Consider the following 20,254-nt stretch of genomic DNA (forward strand, 5'->3'; position numbering starts at 1 on the left):
CATATCTATCGATAGTGTCAAGACGCAGCCGGAAGCGGGGTCCGTCACATCGAGATGAGGTTCTCGTGAGTAAAACAGGTTGAGTGCCTCGCGGAAGAAGCCCACAAGAGATCGCTCTGCATCCTCACGACTTTCTACGGCTTCTTTTGAAAGGACATTCACAGCAGCTGAGAGTACAAGAAAACAGCTTTCGACCAACTCGGAACCATCGGTGCTCAGAAAGAGAATGTCGAAGAGCCACGTACGTTGACTTTCCGCGTGCTGCAATGCTGGTTTCGCTGACAACGCGGTGGGCGATGCGACCATTTCGACGAGAATCCATTTGCTGAATTGTATCCGTTCATCGTCGGTGTCAGCGTTTGAACGCTCGTCAAAACTTGACAACCACACCGCAATGCGGGAGCTGATCTTGTAATGGCTGGAAGTTATTGCTGATATTGTTGCATTCGAGGCAGCTGGCGAAGACCTTGCTGAGGTAGATGCTCGACAACGCAGTGAGCTGATACCGAACAGAAACTGACATCCCAATTGGCATGCCTGCCGAACGATCCGTGGATCGCATTGTCCTGAAATTCTCGTCGCACTCTCCACGAAATCATGGATGAATCGGTCGTAGATCGGATCGAATGTGTTTACAACAGCCTCATACCTCGCATTTTCCTGTATGATCTGAGTTGCGAGTACCTGCACTTGGCTCGACAAATTGAGTTCACCCTCAGATTCTGGCGAAGATTCCAGTCCTGCTGATCGTCTCTCGTAAATCAGCATGTAGGCACTCCTCCTTTTCATCTGAACGATGGGTGAGTACGTGCCTTGAAGGGCGTCCCATTTCTGAGCCACTTCCTCGCCACCAAAGCACTCTTCGCCCATCGTGTCCACGTCGAAGTCGCGAACTACTTCGTCATTAAACTCTAGCCAGCGTTGGTTGTCGGTGTCGTGCCGGTCCTTAATAAATGAGTAGTAGTGGCCAGTGTCAGATGTGCCAGAGTGCACCACCACACCCACTAGATCGTACATGATCGCTTTGGCGACTTCATGTGTGTAATCTTTCGCACTGGCATCACCACTAGCTGCAAGCGCTTCGCTTGTGTACGGAAACATGTTGATCTCAGTGGGGAACTCAAGATAGTCGTTGATCTTTACCTTTTCCATCGTGTCATAGTCGAACTCAAATCGTTTCAGATGGCAAACCAACGTCTGCGGAAGTGTCTTGATACAGACGCGCTTTGTGGCCGAGACTTTCCGCTGGGCGCGCTCACAGAAGTACGCGTTTTCACCCTCCAAGGTTTCCCCTTGCACATAAAGTTCCAGCGACTCGGCCAGGTGCCGTTTCTTCGATACCTCTAGACTAAGCGCAAAGAACTTCTCTTCCCGTTCGGATAAGTTTCCTTGCTGCGTTAAAATCTGGTTAACTAGAACGCCTCCGAAGCAACGAGCCATGAAATCTTTGTCGTCATCATCTGACTCATCTGCATTATCATTGCCCGAAGGCTTCGCAGCGGCTTTTGGTCTTATAAACATTTCCAATCGGTCCAGCAACAAGCTAAAGAACTCGTCCGCATCCATTTGAACATGCACATCCGTCGAGTTGCCATCCATGTCCTTGTGGGAGAGTGCAAACGCAGTAGGGTCAGACGAGCGGTAGTTTGTGAATGCTAGTGAGACGAACAACTTTTGAAGTTGCTCAACTTCCTCCCTCCACGAGGAAGAAGACTTGTCGGCATTAATTTGAGAGCAGTCCAAGGCAAGAAGACCTTGGCAGAAGTTCGGCATCATGAAAAGCTGCTGTACCAGCGAATTCATGTAGCAGATGCACCCGGGGTTTACCAGTCCAGCATGGTGAGTACTCTTCTCAGCATCCAGGAACGAGTCCACCGGCGCATAATTCCATTGACGACCAGCCGCATTCACAGTCCCCAACACGCGTGCTTGATGTTTGTGAAGAAAAGACAATAGATCCAGCATATCGCTGTCCCGATTGCTCAAATCACGCCCAACGGGTGTCTGAGGAAATACCAAGTTCAGTAAAAATCTCTGGGCTAGCTCACGCGTTATGCTGGTTTTACAAATCGGTGGGTCCAGAATGCCAATGTCACTGTCCACAATGTCACCAAACAGCAAGTCTTTGTGAACGAATTGAATCATCTGCCCACCACGTTCATTGTCCAGTCTGGAATCATGATCAAATGGGCACTTTGGATTACACCGAAGGATAGCTTCGCGAATCTTCTCGGAAATGCCAGTAAGCAACGCCACAAGCATTAAATGACCGCCAAGAATGCCCTCCTCCTGGTTACGAGGCGTTTTGATGCTTTGAGAAGTCACAAACGTTTGTCGCTGGGCAACGATCCGGTTGAGATTTCTCACGAGTCGATCGGGAATTCGCATTCTTATGAGGCTATCTGCTAGAGTCTCGTTCGCATCTTCCGAAGTCATCGCTTTATACGACCGCATATTGCATCCCAGGAGCACTCTGCAAAAAGCAAAAAGTTCTTCCACATCTGCGTAGGTGGAACCTCTGCTGAAGGAATTCTCTGAAACTAGAAAACATGCCGAGATTACAAGAGGCTCATAGAGCGCTCGTGCAGGGCTGTCAGCATCCATAACTCCAAAGGCCATGGCCATCTCGGATAAAGTGCCAAACACTTGGGTGCGTGTAGATTTCGCTGGGCAGTCTATTAGCAGAGCCTTCAGCCACTTAGACACTGTAAATCGAGAGCAAGTGTCATGGTCCGACTCCGGTTCAAACACAGTGACCGTTAGATGCGGTGCGAAGCGGATCAGGGAGCAACATATTTGTACGCTGCAATAAACAGCCTCCGCCCCTTCTTCAGAAAATGAAGATTTGGACAAGCGTGAGCAGAAGTTCTCCGTCACCTGTACAGCCGCTAGCAGCATCGACGATAGTTCAACAGATTTAACAAACTCGGGCAATGTCGAGATTTGTAATCGGAGATCAAAGGGCGACATTGTGTCTTTCTGCATTTTCTCCAAAGAACTGAGGCGACTCCAGTGGAAAAAGTAGTTCAGCACTCGCATCACGGCTGCTAGGCACGTCGCTCGAATATTTTGTGCATATTGGGACGAAATCGAGCTTCCCTCAGTTGCGTCACTGGTAGTAACTTTCATTGGCCACTTCAAGAGTGTTTCATAGAGATGCTTAGCGCCACCCAGTCGAACAAAGCGCTCTCTCCACTGTCGACGTCCAGAGTTCAATTCGTGGTTGTCATTTGCTGCGGTCTCAATCGGTATCAAAAGTGCTTCTACTAATCGAAGTGCATACAGCAGCCGGTGGATGTTCGACCCGTCCAGCAATCCCGACCATTCCACCTGCACACCCGTTTCTTTGTCTTTCTCCTCACTTCGCAAGCGAATCATTTTACGCAGCAGTTCGTTGTTTGTCGGTAATCGGCAAAGCAGGTCCCAAGTTCTTTGAGATGTCGCTTCATCCCAGTCGACAAGCTCAAGTAAAACATCGAAATGCGAACCTTGGTTTGCGAGAATCTGGCTCATTATCCCATACCTTGCTTTCTGTTTCTCCGAGACATCCCCGGCTTGCCGTTTATCTTTCAATCCTCCAGACGTAAAGTCGGTCAGAGCTTGGTCGATATCTTCAGGTCTCAAATCTGGTCCACGCTGAGGAGAAGGGGCCTCAGGCCACCGCAAATTCGCCCGCACACATGGAGACCGAAGACTAGGTTTGACGGGACTACCTGTCATCATAAACTCGGACCTGAGATCAACTTTCAAGGGCGAGCTATCTGTCTCGGATCGATGGCTCGCTGGGCTATCCATATTACGGCGTGAAAGCACACTCTGGGCTTCTTCCTCCGTTCGGAATGCCGCAGGACCGGAGTCTTCCAGTTCTGTTTCTTCGTTCGCATCAACAATGACGTCTAGTAGTGCGTGCTGCTGACGAAACGTCCAGCTCGGTCGACGACCCGTACGAAATCCAGCCTTGGAGCTGATTGCTGTGTCGGACTGAAGGTCCTTCATCGGAGAGGGGTATATTTCCAGGTATGGGAGCCGCTCTTCCAAATGCTCGATACGAAAAACATTCTTTCGCGAGCTATCACTATTGCTACTCAGTTCTTCCCCGGAGATTCCTTCGCTCTCCAATGTTTGAGTCATTCTCTCTTCGTCTTCTTTGGCCGCTGAGTCATCCCCAACCCGACAGGCCTCCAAGAAATAACGCAGCAAATCTACACATCGGTTGACAACAGCTACATCTGCAGCAAGGTTGTTGGAGGCTCTTTGATCGGCAACATCCACTTGATCGACTGGTGGGAGCATGTGTGTTCGTACCATTTCAGCATCCGCTTTGGCAGCCACCATAAACTCCATGCACTTTTCAAGAAATCGCATTTTGCACTGGAACGGAAGCTCGGTATTGCGAACGCTTGGAGCAAACGCCAAGTGAAAACTCGCAAGCAGAGTGATCGTCTCCTCTGCTACTGCGGAGTCAGTCGCTCGAACAGCAAGTTGCCACAGTTCGTCCAGTCCTACCAGGGGCTGGCCAGTCATGAGTTCAACCGACTCATCCTTATCACCTTCTGAGCTGCTACCGCTGCTTGGTCTTTCAGTCGGTGATGATACCAAAGACGAATCGCCAACGGAGGCAGCCGTGGTAAAAACCTCCAACCCACCTTTCAAGAGATTAATGCGACGGAAGATACTGTGAAAGCAGCACAGCGTAGAAAGCGTGATGCAATCACCAGGTAGAGTGGGGAACTTCATCGTGAGGAGATACTCAGCTATACTAAGCGGCATGAGAGCTCGAGCTGGACGCGGGTTTCCTTTTTCCTGGTTACTCGTTCTTGATTGCAGAGGTGTGTTCATACAAAGTTCAATCCACTGGAAGTAGAGCGCGCCTTCATCCAGCAAGAGAGCATCCATGACCATCAACCCCCACACATTATCCAACTGTTCCTCAGTGAACGATGAGTCATTGGCATTTTTGTGTTCGTCCAGCATCCACGCTCCTCGAAGTGCAAGCAGCCGGATTTTGATCTCATTTACGTGGTCGATCAATACGGGAAGCTTTGAGCGCTCGTCGTCGTCCATCTCAGGCCATTTCGATGCTTGAAGAGCATGCCGCACACCCTGCTTGTACTCGACAATTTCATCAAGCAAAATTTGGACGTACGACTTGTTGCTTTGGCCGGGGGCCGCCACGGGGACGTCTACTTCAACAGTCAAGGAAGCCAGCTGAGTGAAAAGCTTCAGAGACATCGCTAGCTTCTGCCGCCGATGAATATTTTCCAAGCACACCCCAAGGAATTCATCCACCATAGAATTGTCCTTCACAGTTTGATCCATCTCAAGTGCTTCACCGTCTTCCCCAGCCACCTCCAGCCGAAGCATCTCATGCATTCGCAACAGAACTTCATCGCGGACGTCTTCCGATTTAACGGACGGGAGCACAACCGTCCACAGATGCATCAAAATCCTCTGTCGCAGCGAGCGTTGGCGAGAGCTATCAGCTAATTCTCCTTCAGGAGGTGCCTCCGGTACATCCGCCAGAAATTTTCGAGCTGCGATTGCAGCGAGGAGCCCCAGTTGAGCCACGTCCAGCTTCGCTTTAACCGCCTCGATGCGTTGAACTAGATGTCTGAGCGACGGGGGCTCCATGAACGTGGCCATTTCCAGCAGCAAGTCGTGGATTGTCGCCCTAAAGGCCTCGTGGCGCCGCTGGATCGGCCGAGACTCCTCCTGGTCGCTGTCCGAGTCGTCGTCTGCGTGGTAGCAGCTCCACACGAGGTCGATCCACTCGGTCGGGAGCTGTTCGAGCTCGGACGCGAACTGGAAGAGCGACGTCGAGCGCTTGATCAGCTCGACGTGCCTCTTCTCCCCGAGCAGCTCCTGCATGAGCTGCTTGTCGTGCATCCAGTGCACCAAGAAGCTCAGCTTGGCGAAGAGCGACGCCGCCGTGGGCTCCGCCTGCTCGTGGATCTGCTCGTTGTACAGCCGCGTGATGACCACGACGATCTCCGTGAGTCCGTAGATGCGCTTCTCGAGCGAGCTGCTCTGGAAGAACCGCAGCGAGATCTCGAGCCTCAGCAGCTGCACGCGCTGCTCGTCCGCGCCGCCGCCGTGCTGGACCTTGACCAGCAGCAGCTCCATGACCTGCACCACCTCCAGCAGCGCGTCCCTGGACAGCGCGTAGAACTCGCTCGGCTGCAGCCTCTGCACCCACGCGCACACGGCGTCGACGAGCGCGGGGAAGTAGCCGCGCAGGAACTCGGCCTGCAGGTGGTCCTTGACGTCGTACAGCACGCGCAGCACGCCCTGCAGCGCCTCGAACGGCGCGCCCGCGCGCAGCACGTCCAGCAGCGCCGAGAAGCCGCCGACCGCGCCCCAGTGCTCGAGGTTGCGCAGGAAGTAGCGCGACGTGTAGTCTTCGCCCTCGCGCGCGGCGAAGCTGCCGTCGCGCGCGCGCGCTCGCTCGTCGCCGGCGCCGTCGTCGCTGGTGCCGTGGAAGAGGTAGAACCGGCGGTGCGCGTCCAGCACGCGGGCCAGACACGCCAGCCGAGCCACGTCCCCGCGCCGCAGCGCGTCGGCCACGCCGTCCAGCGTGCGCTGCAGGAAGGCGTTGACGCGGGCCACGGCGCCACGGGCGAAGGCCCTGCCCAGCAGCAGCTGCACCACCTGCGGCAGCAGCTCCGCGTCCACGCGCGCCGCCATCTCCGCCAGCTCTTCCGCGTCGGCCAGCGCCGCCAGCAGCGCCAGCCAGCGCGTCGGGTCGTCGCAGGCCGCCAGCTCGCCGGCCACCGCCGCGCAGGTGCCGTCGAAGTCGCGCCGCAGCTCGGCCGCCAGCTGCGCCACGTCCTCCGCGCGCGTCGCCATCGTCGCCATCGCCGCCCGCCCCTCCGACGCGTTTTGCGAGATGCGCGCGCCAGCTTCAAGCGCCTCCAGCGCCGCTTCGTGCGGCCGCGGCGCAAAACCGTCGAGGAATCTGCTGCTGCGCGAACGGCTGCAGAGCTCCGCAGCCTCTGTATATTGAGCCGTTCAACGTCCTTCTCCTCCTCCTCCTCCTTCTGCTTCAGCTTCTCCTCCTTCTTCTCCTCCTCCTTCTCCTCCTCCTACTCGATGTCCAGCAGCGACGCGATGACGTCGCTCGCGCGCACGCCGCGGGGCGGCGCGCGGCTGCTGCTGCGCCAGAGCAGCTTGGCGTGTGCGCCGACGGCCCTGGCCGCGCCGTAGTCCTTGCTGATGTGGTCCCCCACGTGCAGGAAGCGCTGCGTCTGCAGCTCCCCCGGCTCTTCCTGCATCTGACCGAACGTGGCCTGGAAGATGGCGGCGTGCGGCTTGGCGTGCGGCTGCGCGAAGGACGCCGTGACGACCTGGAAGGCGTCGCGCAGCCGCAGCGCCGCCAGCAGCGGCTCCAGCCGCTCGTCGAAGTTGGAGATCACGCCCAGCGGCACGCCGCGCGCCTGCAGCCGCTCGAGCGCCGGCCGCACGTCGTCGAACACCGTCCAGGCCTCGGCGCGCGCGAAGTGCGCGTACAGCTCGCGCGTGAAGCGCTCGCGGCGCTCCTGGTGCTGCAGGCCGTCGCCCACGCCCGCGCGCGTCATGACGTTGAGCACGAGCCGCCGCCACCACGGGAAGGCGCTGGCCGACGCCCCGCCCGCGCCGAAGTTGGGCGCCTGCCGCGACAGCAGGCTGAACTCGGCCGGGAAACAAGCCGTGAGCGCGGCGGCCGCGGCCTCGCGCCGCGCGGACGAGAGCCGCTGGCCCGACGCCGCCTCCCAGAAGCGCAGGTACGTGGCGCCCGGGGCCTCCGCGGGCCGCAGCAGCGTGCCCGTGGCGTCGAACGTCACGTAGCGATAGCGGATAACCATGCTATGAACTTGTGCTGGTTTGGTGCACGGGAGCTGCGGCGGTCAGAGATGTGCCGGGGTGACTACGAAAAAGACAACAACTATCGCTACAGGATTCGATTGATGTATTCACCAAGCTAGAAGTCATAGTAAGCGTGACTGACGTCGTTTGCTGCATTGAAACAGTCAACGGTGAAAGTCGCAGCATCCGGCACATGGAAAACATAGTGCCGAAAACATGGAAAACATAGTGCCGGATGCTTGAGTTGGCAGTATTTTTCGTGTGAAATGATGGCACAGAGAGAGTCATCCCGAAGTGTTACTGGTTTTGATCCAAGGAAACTTGAACGTGAAGTCATACCCTAGCATTACAACCACGCACAACTGTGAGAGAAAGTGATCAATTGCGAGTTCGTCACCTACCTACGAACGCACCGTAGTGCACCACCCGGAAGGTCAGTGTCAACAGCATCCAGACAGTCAGCTTGCTTTGGACGAGAGTCACCTGTGTCTCTAGTACAAATGCCAAGTGGTACAGCGCCCGCAGCCCAATAGTGCGTTGAATTACAACCAACAGTGCCAGGAAGGACACGATCTCCAGTACTCCATACGTGAAGACAGACTGCAATTTTTGCTGAACTGTTCCTGGGGTAATACCATCTAGCTCTGTGTGGTATTGAACGCTTGGGAGTTGAACCATCACACAAACGAAGGTCGCGTAGCAAATAGGAACAAACGACCCCAAATATTCCGTGAGTACAAGACACTCCGACCGAAACAAGATTTCAAGTGTTCGTTGGAGAATGTGAGACGTCGATGTCGGGTGATGTGAATTCACGCTTACTCTTCTTGATACGCTGTGCGGCTGGGATGGTCTTACTGGTATGCTGCTCAGAGGTGCCCCTGCGTAGACCCTGGTACTTTGTCGTCTAGTAGACATCCGTCGTAAGGTTTGAGATCGCTCCTGTAGATATGCAGTAGCCATATCGACGTTGCGAATCGACAATGCTGCTAAACTACTAAGCCGCCTGAGGTGAGCTTTGACCGCTGGTCTGAACGGAAACTTCGCCAGACGGGCGAGTTGGATTTTCCCTGCTGGTGAAAGCTTGTGAGGTAGACACGAGCGCAGCTGAATTTTCGCGAGATCCTGCCTCGTGAATTTGTCAACATGCTGGCAAATGGAGCACCCCACATCAAGCAGCTTCAGGCTTTCACCGCCGCATCTCATTTCTCGATTCACTTGTCGCTGAAGTTCGTACGCAGTGCCGTACAAACTCTGCAGTGTTATGATCGAGCGAATAATGTCGACGGTCATCACGGTTACAACTGTAATGGTTGAGGAAGTTCTCTGCATACAGGTAGCCATGTAAACTGCATTAAAGAAATCAACAGTGAAAATGACCGACTCAGGCATCATGTCCTCCATGTAGTCGATACTCTCAGCGACGACATTTTTCATAATAATCTTGATTATTGGAAGAAGGAACAAGACAGGTAGCTCGAATTTTGTGTTCGCAATAGCGTTAAAGAGCACCTGATAGACTGGATAAATGACCAGAGTTGTTGCTTGAGCCATTATAAACAGAACGAAGCCAAAAATTTGAGCGTGATGCGAGATCATCTTCTTAAAGGCCTGAGCGCCAAAAGCTATCCGGAGAGTGACAGCCACAAAAACAAGCAATGGGGGCACCATTACGATGCTCATGAATGGAATTGGGAACGCGAAGTATGCAGCTATTGCCATGCACAGCGCTATATCCCCGACTACCACACAAGTCAGGACAAAACACGTCTGCAATGCCGAGACCGTGACCTCTTCGATCAAATGCTTCAGCTCTACGATCATCGTGTAGGCGATAACACTGCAAATAATGGCGCATCGGATCCAGATGCCATGATTATCTTTCCAGCCAGCATTCGGGTCTTGGAGTGGCACGCATTCTACTAACAGAACAAAGGCGATCATGGGGAACGGAGTACCAAGACACACCACGAGTACTCTCGTACGTGAAGTTCGTCGACTATATTCTTCAAGCGAGAGAAATCTCTCGATGGAATACCTGCCTCGGTAGCTGATTTGTACTCTCATCCAGGCACGTCTGAGTTTGGTTAGTAGCACCTTATGGAGCGTCTGCACTGGTCTTCGGTGCTCATGACGTGACGGTCCTACCTGTGGTGGGGATGACGAGAGCATCATTGCATTTAGTCAAACGGGTAGTAAGGTGAAGTGCTGGAATTATCAGCGCATCAACGCAATGAGAAACAAAATAAATAGCTTCTTCTACATTGCGGTTATGTTTGGTTGCCAATCCGACAAGCTGGACGAAGATAGTAACGTTCTCCACCTATGTGTGAAGAAGAACTTGAAACTGGTATCAACAATCTGTTAAATTTGCTTGAAATTTAATTGTGGTTAACTATTGGTCTTGCTTTGATCCACGAAAACTGGAAGGTGAAGTCGAAACCTATAAACACAACTATCGACATCAGTAAAAACGATTCCCGCGTTTTCGATGAAAGTTTTTGCCAACTCACCATAGTGAACTACGCGGAACGTCAGTGTGAGCAGCATCCAAACGATCAGTTTGCTCTGGATCAGAGAAGTCTGCGTCTCCAGCACAAATGCGAGGTGGTACAACGCATCCATGCCGATAGTACGTCGAATGGCAAATACGAACAGTAGGAACGACACGAATTCGAGCAGTCCGTAGTAGAAGACCGGTAGTAGCGTATGCATCACGTTTTCTTGCGTAATACCGTCGAGCTCTCTGTGGTATTGTGCACTCGGGAGTCGAACCATGATGAACAGAAAGTTTACGTAAAAGGCTGGCGTGAACGACTTCAAGTACTCGGTAAGAATCAGGCACTCTGTTGTAAACATGATCTCGACTGTTCGTTGTAGAATTCGTGACGACGGTACTGAGTACGAGGCGATTATACTTTGCGTTCGCGTAGGGCTGACTTTATGTGCGGCCTTTGCTGGATGCTTTTCATTACCGAGATTGCGTAGGTTTTAGCGGATACTTTTTTCGCAACTTTCCAGCCTATACTTTGAGGCGAATTGCACAGATATGGAACACTATCGTATCTACCCATGGGCACGACGCTCGTACTAAATGCTCGTCTTCGGTGAGCCTTAATGGCAGGCTTCATTGGGTATTTTTCCAGCCGTGCGAGGGTACTCTTGCCTGTAGAAGAAAGCACGTGAGGGAGGCACGAGCGAAGTTGAATCTGCGAAAGCTCCTGTCTTTCGAAGTTGTGACGATGTTGACACAACGAGCAACCCACCTCCAGCAGCTTCAGGACAGTAATGTTGCAGCCTAAGTCTTGATTCAGCTTTCGTTTTATCTCTAGTCCAGTCTTGTACAGCTTTCGCAATGCGTAGGTAGTGTGGAGGGCATCAACGATCATGATCGCGGCGACTGTAAAAATGGGCGAGGCTTGACGCATGCACGTGGCCACGTAGACGGCATTGAAGAAATCGACGGTAAAAATGACCGACTAGCATGTCCTCCATGTAGTAAATACTCGAGGCGACAATGTTCTTCGTGATCACTCTCACGAAAGGAAGCAACAGAATCACACTTAGCTCGTAGTGCGTATCCACAACGGCACCAAAAAGAGCGTGATAGAAAGGGTAGATGACCAACGTCAGCGCTTGCGCAAATATAAAGAGGATGAAGCCGTACATCTGCGCAGGATGTGTAGCAAGCGTTGTGAAATCCCTGCCTCCAAGGGAGAGTCGAAGCGTGACAGCAACGATAACAAGCAACAGAGGTACCATCAATAAGCTCATGAACGGAATCGGAAATGTCATGTACGCTGCTGCGGTCATGCACAAAGCCGTATCCCCAAACATTCCGCAGGTCAAAACAAACGCTGTCTGTCTGATCAATATGGAGTTGATCCCTTCGATCAAATAAATTAGTTCAACAAGCATTGTGTAGGCGATCATGCCGCATATTACTGCGCATCTGACCCATAGGCCGTAGTTTTCTTTCCATCCCGCTCGCGGGTCTACCAGCGGTACACATCCCACCAACAAAACGAAAGCGATCATGGGGAATGGGGTACCCAGGCACACCAAGAACACTCTAGTTCGTGAAGTTTGTTGAGTGTATTCTCCAAGAGCTAGCAGTCGTTCGATGGAGTACCTGCCGCGGCGACTCAATTGAAGTGATGACCATACGCGCTTGAGTTTCGCTAGTTGCACACGGAAGGGCCCCGTTACAGATTTCGGGTGTCCATGGCTTGAGTGCTGTATATGTCGTGAAGACCAAAAAGGGCATCACGGTGTTGAAGGAGAAGCTTGAAATACCGCAGCGTCAACGAATGACGATGTGAACAGCAAACTGGACTATCCAAAAATGGAATTATTGCCTACTAAGTATTTCGTGCTACGTTGTACTTGGTAAATACTACATTGTTACTATTATTTTCGTCTTCCATTATCCTTGCGTTCGGTGGATGTCAGACTGCTGTATCGACAGTTTTAGCGGACAAAATACATCGCCAACTTCGCGGCGGGGTTATTTCCAGTTGAGTCATGGTGGCCTCAGCCATCGCACCGCTGCCACTGCATCCACAGCGTGGGGTGGGTGCTACGAGACGACCGAAGAAGCCCAAAACCGTGCTAAGCAGACTCAAGCACATCTGGAAGTTCACCCAAGTGAGCCACCGAGGACAGTACTCCATCGAAAGACTCCTAGCTCTCGGGGAATACACCCAACGGACGTCGCGATTCCGAGCCATGCTCGTGTGCCTCGGAACTCCATTTCCTATGATCGCGTCCGTCATCTTACTGGAATGTGTGCCGCTTCAAGACCCGAATGCTGGGTGGAAAGAGAACTATGGCTTGTGGATTCGTAGCGCTGCGATTTGTGGGGTCATCGCGGCCACGATGCTCGTGGAGCTCAAACACTTGATCGAGGGGGTCAAAGTATCTATTCGACAGGCAATTTTCGTGTTAGTTTGTGTGATGGTGGGGGATTCTGCGCTGTTAATGAGCGCTGCAGCGTACTTGGTATTCCCGATTCCGTTCATGAGTCTATTGATGGTACCTCCATTGCTCGCGATTGTTGCCGTCGCGCTCAGAGTTTCGTTTGGTAGTAACGGATTCAAAAAGATGCTCGAGCATCCCGCTCAAATGTACGGGTTTGTGCTTTTCATATTCGCACAGGCGCTGACGCTGATCATCTACCCTATTTATCAGGTGCTGTTTAGTGCCTCCGTGAATACGCGCTTTGAGCTCAGCGTTATGATGCTGCTTCCGATTGTAAAGATGATCATCAAGAACATCGTCGCCTCGAGTATTTACTACATGGAGGATATGCTTCCCGAGTCTGTCATCTTTACCGTTGACTTCTTCAACGCTGTCTATGTGGCCACCTGCATGCGTCAAGCGTCCTCAGTTTTCACTGTCATGGCTATCATGTTTGTTGATGTGTTTCATACTGTCTACGCTCTACGAAGATTGTACAGGACTGGGCAAGAGATAAAGCGACGGCTGAACCATGACTTGGGCAGCAACATCACCACTTTGAAGCTGCTGGAGGAGGGCTGCTCGCTGTGCCGGCATCGTGACAAGTTTGAAAGACAAGAGCTTTCGCAGATTCAACTCCGCTCATGCCTCCCTCTAACATTATCTTCTACTGGCAAAAGCACACTTGCTCGACTGGAAAGATATCCACTCAAACCTGCCGTGAAAGCTCACCGAAGACGGGCATTTAGTACGAGTGTTGTTCCAATGAACAACAACATCTGCGCCCCGTACCAATACGAACCCGCTCAAGGTGTAGGGTGGAAGGCTGCCAAGACGTTAGCTACCAAAGCCTACGCAGTTTCGGTGATGAACAGTATGACAACAAAGACATCTCACAAAAGCAGTGCAACGCGAACCCAGAGCGTTATATCATCGTACTCAGTACCCCCTTCACGAATTTTACAGCGAACGCTAGAAATTATGTTCATGACAGAGTGCCTCGTCCTCACTGAGTACCTGGAGTCGTTCACGCCAGCCTTTTACGTAAACTTTCTGTTCATCATGGTTCGACTCCCGAGTGCACAATACCACAGAGAGCTCGACGGTATTACGCAAGAAAACGTGATGCATACGCTACTACCGGTCTTCTACTACGGACTGCTCGAATTCGTGTCGTTCCTACTGTTCGTATTTGCCATTCGACGTACTATCGGCATGGATGCGTTGTACCACCTCGCATTTGTGCTGGAGACGCAGACTTCTCTGATCCAGAGCAAACTGATCGTTTGGATGCTGCTCACGCTGACGTTCCGCGTAGTTCACTATGGTGAGTTGGCAAAAACTTTCATCGAAAACGCGGGAATCGTTTTTACTGATGTCGATAGTTGTGTTTATAGGTTTCGACTTCACCTTCCAGTTTTCGTGGATCAAAACCAACACGAGTAGTTAATTCCACTGACATGTACAGTAGTAGAACATGTACAGTACAACAAAAATCGGTTGAGGATGGAACTGTCCAGTCCTGCTTTGTCCACTTTGGAGAAGCAGGATGTGGAGATACATTAACCGAGACTTAAGCTCTTCTTCCTTTTAGTGTTTCGTTTCTCATCCTTCTCGTTACGCATAGGTTGTGTGATTCTGGGTAGGCGGCACAAAGCCTCGGGCTCTCCCAGTTATGGAGTGCGAGGCACACCGCTTCTGGAGCACTTAGGCAGCGCAGGCAGCCTCCTCGGCCGACTCCACCACGAACTCGCCGGCGATTTCCAGCGGCGAGTTGGCCCACTCCACCTTGGGCAGGTACTCGCCCTTGGGCACGAAGTGGCGCGGCAGGTCGAGCGTGGTCCAGACGTCCTCCAGAGCGGTCATCAGGTCCTCCACCATTGCGTCCGAGTGGGTGGGCAGCGGCGTCAGACGCAGACGCTCCTCGCCACGGGGAACGGTCGGGAAGTTAATCGGCTGCACGTAGATGCGGTGCTTCTCCATAAGGATGCGCGAGGCCTCCTTCACCTTGACGGCGTCGCCCACCATCAGCGGGATGATGTGGCTCACGCTCGGCAGCAGAGGGAAGCCGGCGTCCACCAGCTTGTTCTTGAGCTCCTGCGAGCGTGCGTGCATGGTGGCACGCTCCATCTGGCTCTCCTTGAGGTGGTTCACCGAGGCGCGGGCGCCAGCGGCGAGCATGGGGGGCATCGACGAGCTGAAGATGAAGCCCGAGGCGCACGAGCGCATGGCGTCCACGAGCGCGGCGTTGCCTGCCACGTATCCGCCCATGATGCCGAAGCCTTTGGCCAGGGTGCCCGTGACCATGGTGATACGGTCGAGGCAGTGGTCGCGCTCGGCCACGCCGGCGCCGCGGTTGCCGTAGAGCCCCACGGCGTGCACCTCGTCGTTGAAGGTCATGGCGCCGTACTTGTCGGCCAGGTCGCAGATCTCGTGCAGCGGGGCCACCGTGCCCTCCATGGAGTTGACGCTCTCGAACAGGATGAGCTTGGGCGCGTTGGGGTCGGCCATCTTGAGCTTCTCCTCGAGGTCCTTGGTGTCGTTGTGCTTGTAGATGTACTTCTTGGCGCCGCTGTGGCGGATGCCCTGGATCATGGAGGCGTGGTTGAGGCTGTCGGAGAACATGACGAGGTCCGGGAAGATCTTGGTGAGGGTGCTGATGACGCTGTCGTTGGCCACGTAGCACGACGTGAAGAGCAGCGCCGCCTCCTGCTGGTGCAGGTCGGCCAGGTCGCGCTCGAGCAGCACGTGGTTGTGGTTCGTGCCCGAGATGTTGCGGGTGCCGCCCGAGCCGGCGCCCGACTTCATCAGGTACTCCTGCATGGCGGCGATGACCTTGGGGTGCTGGCCCATGCTCAGGTAGTCGTTGCTGCACCAGGCCACGACCTCCTTCGTCTTGCCCGAGTCCTCGTGGTGCGTGGCGCGCGGGAACTTGCCGCGCTTGCGCTCCAGGTCGGCGAACAGGCGGTAGCGGCCCTCGCGCTTGATGGTCTCGATGGTCTGCGCGAAGCCCTTCTCGTACTGCGTGGCCGAGAGGCCGCCCACGCGCGTCTGGCGCGTGGCCGCCGTGGGGAAGCGCGCCACGGCGGACGAGTAGGGCTTGGGCCCGCCGAGCTGCGCGGCCTTCTGCTGCTGCGCCTTCCTCTTCAGCTCGGCGATGCGCTTGAGCGTGGCGTCCGACGTGGTGGACGTGGCGTGCGCCTGCGAGCTGCTGCCGCCGGCGGCCGCGGCGCCCATGACGCTCGACATGTGCGGGCACATCTTGGCCAGCTGCGAGATGTTGGGCAGCAGCGCGGCGCGGGCCGTGGGCAGCGCGTGCATGAAGGGGCAGCGCGAGGCGGCCTGGAGGCGCCCGGCGGCGACGGAGGCGCGGGTGAGGGCCATCGGGGCGGGGGAGGGGAGGAGCGGACGCTTGTGCTGGTGGTCACCAGTTCCGAAATGACCCAGCGACTGGGACGCGGGGCAGACCACCAGCAGCGGCGCGCGGCCATTGGTCGAAAGTCCGGCATTACACGGACCTGTCGAAATAGATAGTATGTGTTGTCATCTCAAATCGCTATACACGGATTCGAGTGACATTAAAATGGTTTGGTAGTGGGAAACAGTTGTGGATTATGTGGTGGGATATAGAGGGACAAGGACAGAGAGGTTTGGACTTGGCAGCGTGTGGTCAGGCTTAGCACCATTTGTGTCGGCTGAACGGTTACGGCGGGTCTTCCCTCCTGAACGGCGGGCATGGCCGGGCCAGACTTATCCAGCAGCATACATCGCGCGAGTGCGGCGGCCTGCACCAACGGGATGCACAGCGGAGGGGCAGGGCTCCCTCAGGATGGGAAAACCTTGGCCAGCGAGAAACGCAGCAGGGATAGACCGACCAGACTGATCATATTTTGTGTCACTCAACACCGCGACCCGCAGCCCCACGTTGCGATACGATGTCCGCCACCGGCAAGCGCAGCACGGAGATGGGAAGTTTGGAGGCCAGATGCGCTGGGCGAACTGTCGATAGGATGCGAGCCGTAAAAGCTCGGGGGCGTGGTGCCGCGCTCGGCGATGAGTTCTGCTTCGAGTCAACGAGCTTTTCGTTTGCATGGCGGCGGCGTTTTTAGCTGCCTCTGAAGCAGTACCGGCGGGACGGCGTCCGCTCGCTGCGTGCTGCTGCGCGGCGCTGGCGCACCAGTGTACGCGTGGATGTGAGCTGGAGCTGTTTACTATGTACAAAATGTTCCGATAGCGTCGCACAGCTGGCTCGTGCGCCGGCAGACTGCGCGGGTGAAGGTTCCGGAGGTGCGGCCGCCTTTGCCAAGCGACTCGCTTGAAGCGAGACTCAACGTCTCGACGAGCCGAGATGCGCACGTGATCGGTTTGGGTCCTACCTGGCCCAGATTTGGGTTCTACCATAACGAAATCGCTCGGATTGCGCTTCGGCCGTGCAAAGCGCCGAGTCGGTGCACGGAGGTGGGGCGGGGCTGTGTACAAAGGTTTCCGAAATGCTTCTACGTGTATTATACGTACTGTACTTGTTGGAAACGAAGTATTACGGTACACATGAACAGAAAGTATGGCGCCGTACTTCTACGCGAATCTCGACTGGCGAGCAACCACATGGCCACTGCTTCAAGCTGAAGTTGCTGCTGGCCGCGCTCAAAAGGTCTGGCCTGGCCGAGCCTTGTCTGCATCGGGCTCCGATCCATCGGCGGCAGCACGCGCAAATGATCCGCGTAATGGTGATGATTTCTTAAGCGGATCAGCGTCGCGTATGCACGTGCAGCTCGCACCGGACCAACGCTCATTAAATGAGCCTTGGTCCGGTGAAACGAGTCATTTCGCCGGCACCACCCGCGTGCCTCGGCCGCCTGCAGAGCGCCCCAGTCGCTTACTGGGGCGGGCCACGCCAATTGCTCGCGCCCCGCACTGAACCCTCTGCACCCAAGCACATAGATCCTTCGCGCCGAAGTACCCGCGCTCGCCACCACTCGATATGATTCTGAACTCGCTCGCTCGCTCCGGCAGATTTCGAGCAGGACTGCACCTGCTTTCAGTCGGTAGAGCAGTTTTGTTCCCTTCGCCAAGTCCTGTCGCACTTTATAGTTGACCTCTCGCACTGAATATCCACGAGCGACTCGCTAACTTTCCTCTACAAATAAAGCGCCCACCAACTTCCCCCACATTTGACACCTTCAGGCGGATCATGGGCGAGCGGAAGGTGCTGAACAAATACTTCCCGCCGGACTTCGACCCGTCGCTGATCCCGCGGCGCAAGAAGCCCAAGAATGAGCAGGTGGAGGTGCGCATGATGCTGCCCTTCTCCATCCAGTGCGCCACCTGCGGCGAGTACATGTACCGCGGCAAGAAGTTCAACTCGCGCAAGGAGGAGGTGCTGGAGGAGAACTACCACGGCATCCGCATCTACCGCTTCTACATCAAGTGCGTCACGTGCTCCAGCGAGATCACCTTCAAGACCGACCCCAAGCGCGGCGACTACGTGGCCGAGCACGGCTGCCAGCGCAACTTCGAGCCCTGGCGCGAGACCGAGGACGAGCAGGAGGCCGCCGTCGCCCAGCGCGCCGAGGAGGAGAAGGGCGACGCCATGAAGGCGCTCGAGAACCGCACGCTCGACTCCAAGCGCGAGATGGACATCCTGGACGCGCTGGACGAGATCAAGGCCATCAACCAGCGCCACGCCAAGGTGGACACGGACAAGCTGCTGCAGCAGCACGCGGACGAGGGCCAGCTCAGCAAGGAGGAGCAGGACAGGCAGCTCGAGGAGGACCGCCGCGAGGCGCATCGCGTGTTCGAGGAGCGGCAGAAGCTGCAGCAGGAGCAGAACGCGCTCAAAAGGCCGGTGGGCGAAGGTGAGGAAGGCGTCAAGCCCACTTCAACTTCGACCGGACTGGCATCGGCGAGTGGCGACAGTAAAGCGGAGACAGCAACAGCAGCACCGCTCAAGTTGGCTGTGACGGTCAAGAAGAAGACCACTGTAGCTGCGAAGAAGAAGAAGAAAGCGAAGGCCAAGGCGCCAGCACCACCAGTAGCAAGCCTGGTGGCAGAATATAGTGACAGCAGCGACGAATAGGAGAACTCTAGACGTGTTGTAACTCTCCACTCACACAAAATGCTATCTTGTTTCTCTCTCTAGCACGGGGTCGTGTGGGTCTCACTACTGGTTGGGCTCATACGGTGCCAGCAGGTTCTCGGAGAAGGCCTTGAGCGACGGCACGCCTCGCACCTCCTCGGTCAGCAGCGGCATCTCCACGACGTGGAAGTCCTCGTACAGGTCGTAGATCTGGTCGATGTACTTCTGCTGCATCTTCTGGCGCGCGCCGCAGCTCTTGCACGTCGAGCCTTCCTCTGGGTACAGCACCTGGTTGACGACGACGTTGTGCACGTCGATCTCGTACTTGGTGAGCTCCTGCACGAGGCGCTCCGTCTCGTAGAGCGACAGGAACTCCGGGATGCACACGCACACGAAGGTGGTGCGCTCCGGGTCCTTGAACTGCGCGTTCACCTTCTGGATGACCTCGCGCGTCTGCTCCAGCTTGCCCAGCAGCATCTCCTGCGAGGGCAGCGCGCCGCCCAGCAGCGCCGACACCTGCGAGAACATGCCCGAGAACTGGTTCTTGAGCGACAGGATCTTGTCGAAGGCCTTGTCCAGCGCCGTGGGGAAGCTCAGCAGCCGCAGCGTGTGGCCCGTGGGGGCCGTGTCGAACACGATGACCGAGTAGTCCATGTTCTGCACCTGCTTCATGAGCTCCGCGAAGCTCATGGCCTCGTCGATGCCGGGGATCGAGTTGGTCAGGTCCTTCATGAACGAGGCCATGCCCGAGTTGTCCTGCACGCCGTCGGCGTTCATCTCCTCCAGCTACATAATGGTCGGAAGTATAACACAGTAGGGCAGGGTCAGTAGAGCAAGGTGGGGCGGCGGGTGGAGGCGGTAGGTAGAGCAGCGGCCTACGTCGACGTTGGGGTCGATCTCCATGACCGCGAGGTTGGAGAAGCCGTTGACGGGCGTCGGCTCGCGCGTGAACTTCTGGCCGAACGCGTCACTGCGCGACAGAGATGGAGAGTGGAGCACAGTGGGGTGAGTGCTGGGCAAGAGGAGGCAGGGCGGGGCGCTTGACGCACCTGAGGTTGTGCGCAGGGTCCGTGGACACGATGAGCACCTTCTCGCGCTGCGCCGCCAGCTGGATGGCCAGGCAGCAGGAGGTGGTGGTCTTGCCCACGCCTCCCTTGCCGCCCACGAAGATCCACTGCAGCGACTTCTGCGCCACCAGGTTGCGCAGGCTCGCCTCCGGTACCTCCGCCACTTCGTCCGCCATGCTTCTCGGCTCGCTCGCTCGTTTCAATATGGCCACGTTTTCGCACTTAGACGGATGCTCCGAATGTATTGACTTCCTAGACTACAATACTCGCTGAAGTATTGACTTCCAGGTACGCTCAGTCTCGGACCACA

General features: G+C 55.4%; 6 protein-coding genes across 7 annotated transcripts; 2 read left to right on the forward strand and 4 right to left on the reverse strand.

The window, feature by feature from the left end:
- Positions 1 to 158: 158 nt before the first annotated feature.
- On the reverse strand, positions 159 to 7,841 carry IUM83_10752 (putative ubiquitin-specific protease; the record flags this gene model as incomplete). The annotated part of the gene is made up of 4 exons (XM_067935268.1): positions 159 to 167; positions 685 to 2,004; positions 4,306 to 6,973; positions 7,087 to 7,841. The coding sequence occupies 4 exons, from the start codon at positions 7,839 to 7,841 to the stop codon at positions 159 to 161; spliced, it is 4,752 nt and encodes a 1,583-aa protein (XP_067791570.1).
- Positions 7,842 to 10,223: 2,382 nt separating this feature from the next.
- IUM83_10753 (Ubiquitin carboxyl-terminal hydrolase 24) lies at positions 10,224 to 10,701 on the reverse strand (the record flags this gene model as incomplete). The annotated part of the gene is made up of 2 exons (XM_067935269.1): positions 10,224 to 10,285; positions 10,356 to 10,701. 2 exons carry the CDS (start codon positions 10,699 to 10,701, stop codon positions 10,224 to 10,226), a joined length of 408 nt encoding a protein of 135 aa, XP_067791423.1.
- A 1,869-nt stretch (positions 10,702 to 12,570) lies between these two features.
- IUM83_10754 (Ubiquitin carboxyl-terminal hydrolase 24) lies at positions 12,571 to 14,251 on the forward strand (the record flags this gene model as incomplete). Its single annotated transcript, XM_067935270.1, has 2 exons — positions 12,571 to 14,128; positions 14,199 to 14,251. The coding sequence occupies 2 exons, from the start codon at positions 12,571 to 12,573 to the stop codon at positions 14,249 to 14,251; spliced, it is 1,611 nt and encodes a 536-aa protein (XP_067791477.1).
- A 257-nt stretch (positions 14,252 to 14,508) lies between these two features.
- On the reverse strand, positions 14,509 to 16,185 carry IUM83_10755 (5-aminolevulinic acid synthase; the record flags this gene model as incomplete). Its single annotated transcript, XM_067935271.1, has 1 exon — positions 14,509 to 16,185. The coding sequence occupies one exon, from the start codon at positions 16,183 to 16,185 to the stop codon at positions 14,509 to 14,511; it is 1,677 nt and encodes a 558-aa protein (XP_067791580.1).
- A 1,807-nt stretch (positions 16,186 to 17,992) lies between these two features.
- IUM83_10756 (Coiled-coil domain-containing protein 94) lies at positions 17,993 to 18,877 on the forward strand (the record flags this gene model as incomplete). The annotated part of the gene is made up of 1 exon (XM_067935272.1): positions 17,993 to 18,877. One exon carries the CDS (start codon positions 17,993 to 17,995, stop codon positions 18,875 to 18,877), a length of 885 nt encoding a protein of 294 aa, XP_067791579.1.
- Positions 18,878 to 18,961: 84 nt separating this feature from the next.
- On the reverse strand, positions 18,962 to 20,120 carry IUM83_10757 (Arsenite-Antimonite (ArsAB) Efflux Family; the record flags this gene model as incomplete). 2 transcript variants are annotated; one of them, XM_067935273.1, is made up of 3 exons in its annotated part: positions 18,962 to 19,663; positions 19,757 to 19,847; positions 19,927 to 20,120. In XM_067935273.1, 3 exons carry the CDS (start codon positions 20,118 to 20,120, stop codon positions 18,962 to 18,964), a joined length of 987 nt encoding a protein of 328 aa, XP_067791475.1. The 2 variants fall into 2 exon arrangements, with proteins under 2 accessions (XP_067791475.1, XP_067791476.1); XM_067935274.1 differs by having other exon boundaries at positions 19,906 to 20,120.
- Positions 20,121 to 20,254: the final 134 nt, after the last annotated feature.

Source organism: Phytophthora cinnamomi (genome assembly GCF_018691715.1).
Source record: "Phytophthora cinnamomi strain GKB4 chromosome Unknown Contig39, whole genome shotgun sequence".
Classification (NCBI taxonomy): Eukaryota; Oomycota; class Peronosporomycetes; order Peronosporales; family Peronosporaceae; genus Phytophthora; species Phytophthora cinnamomi.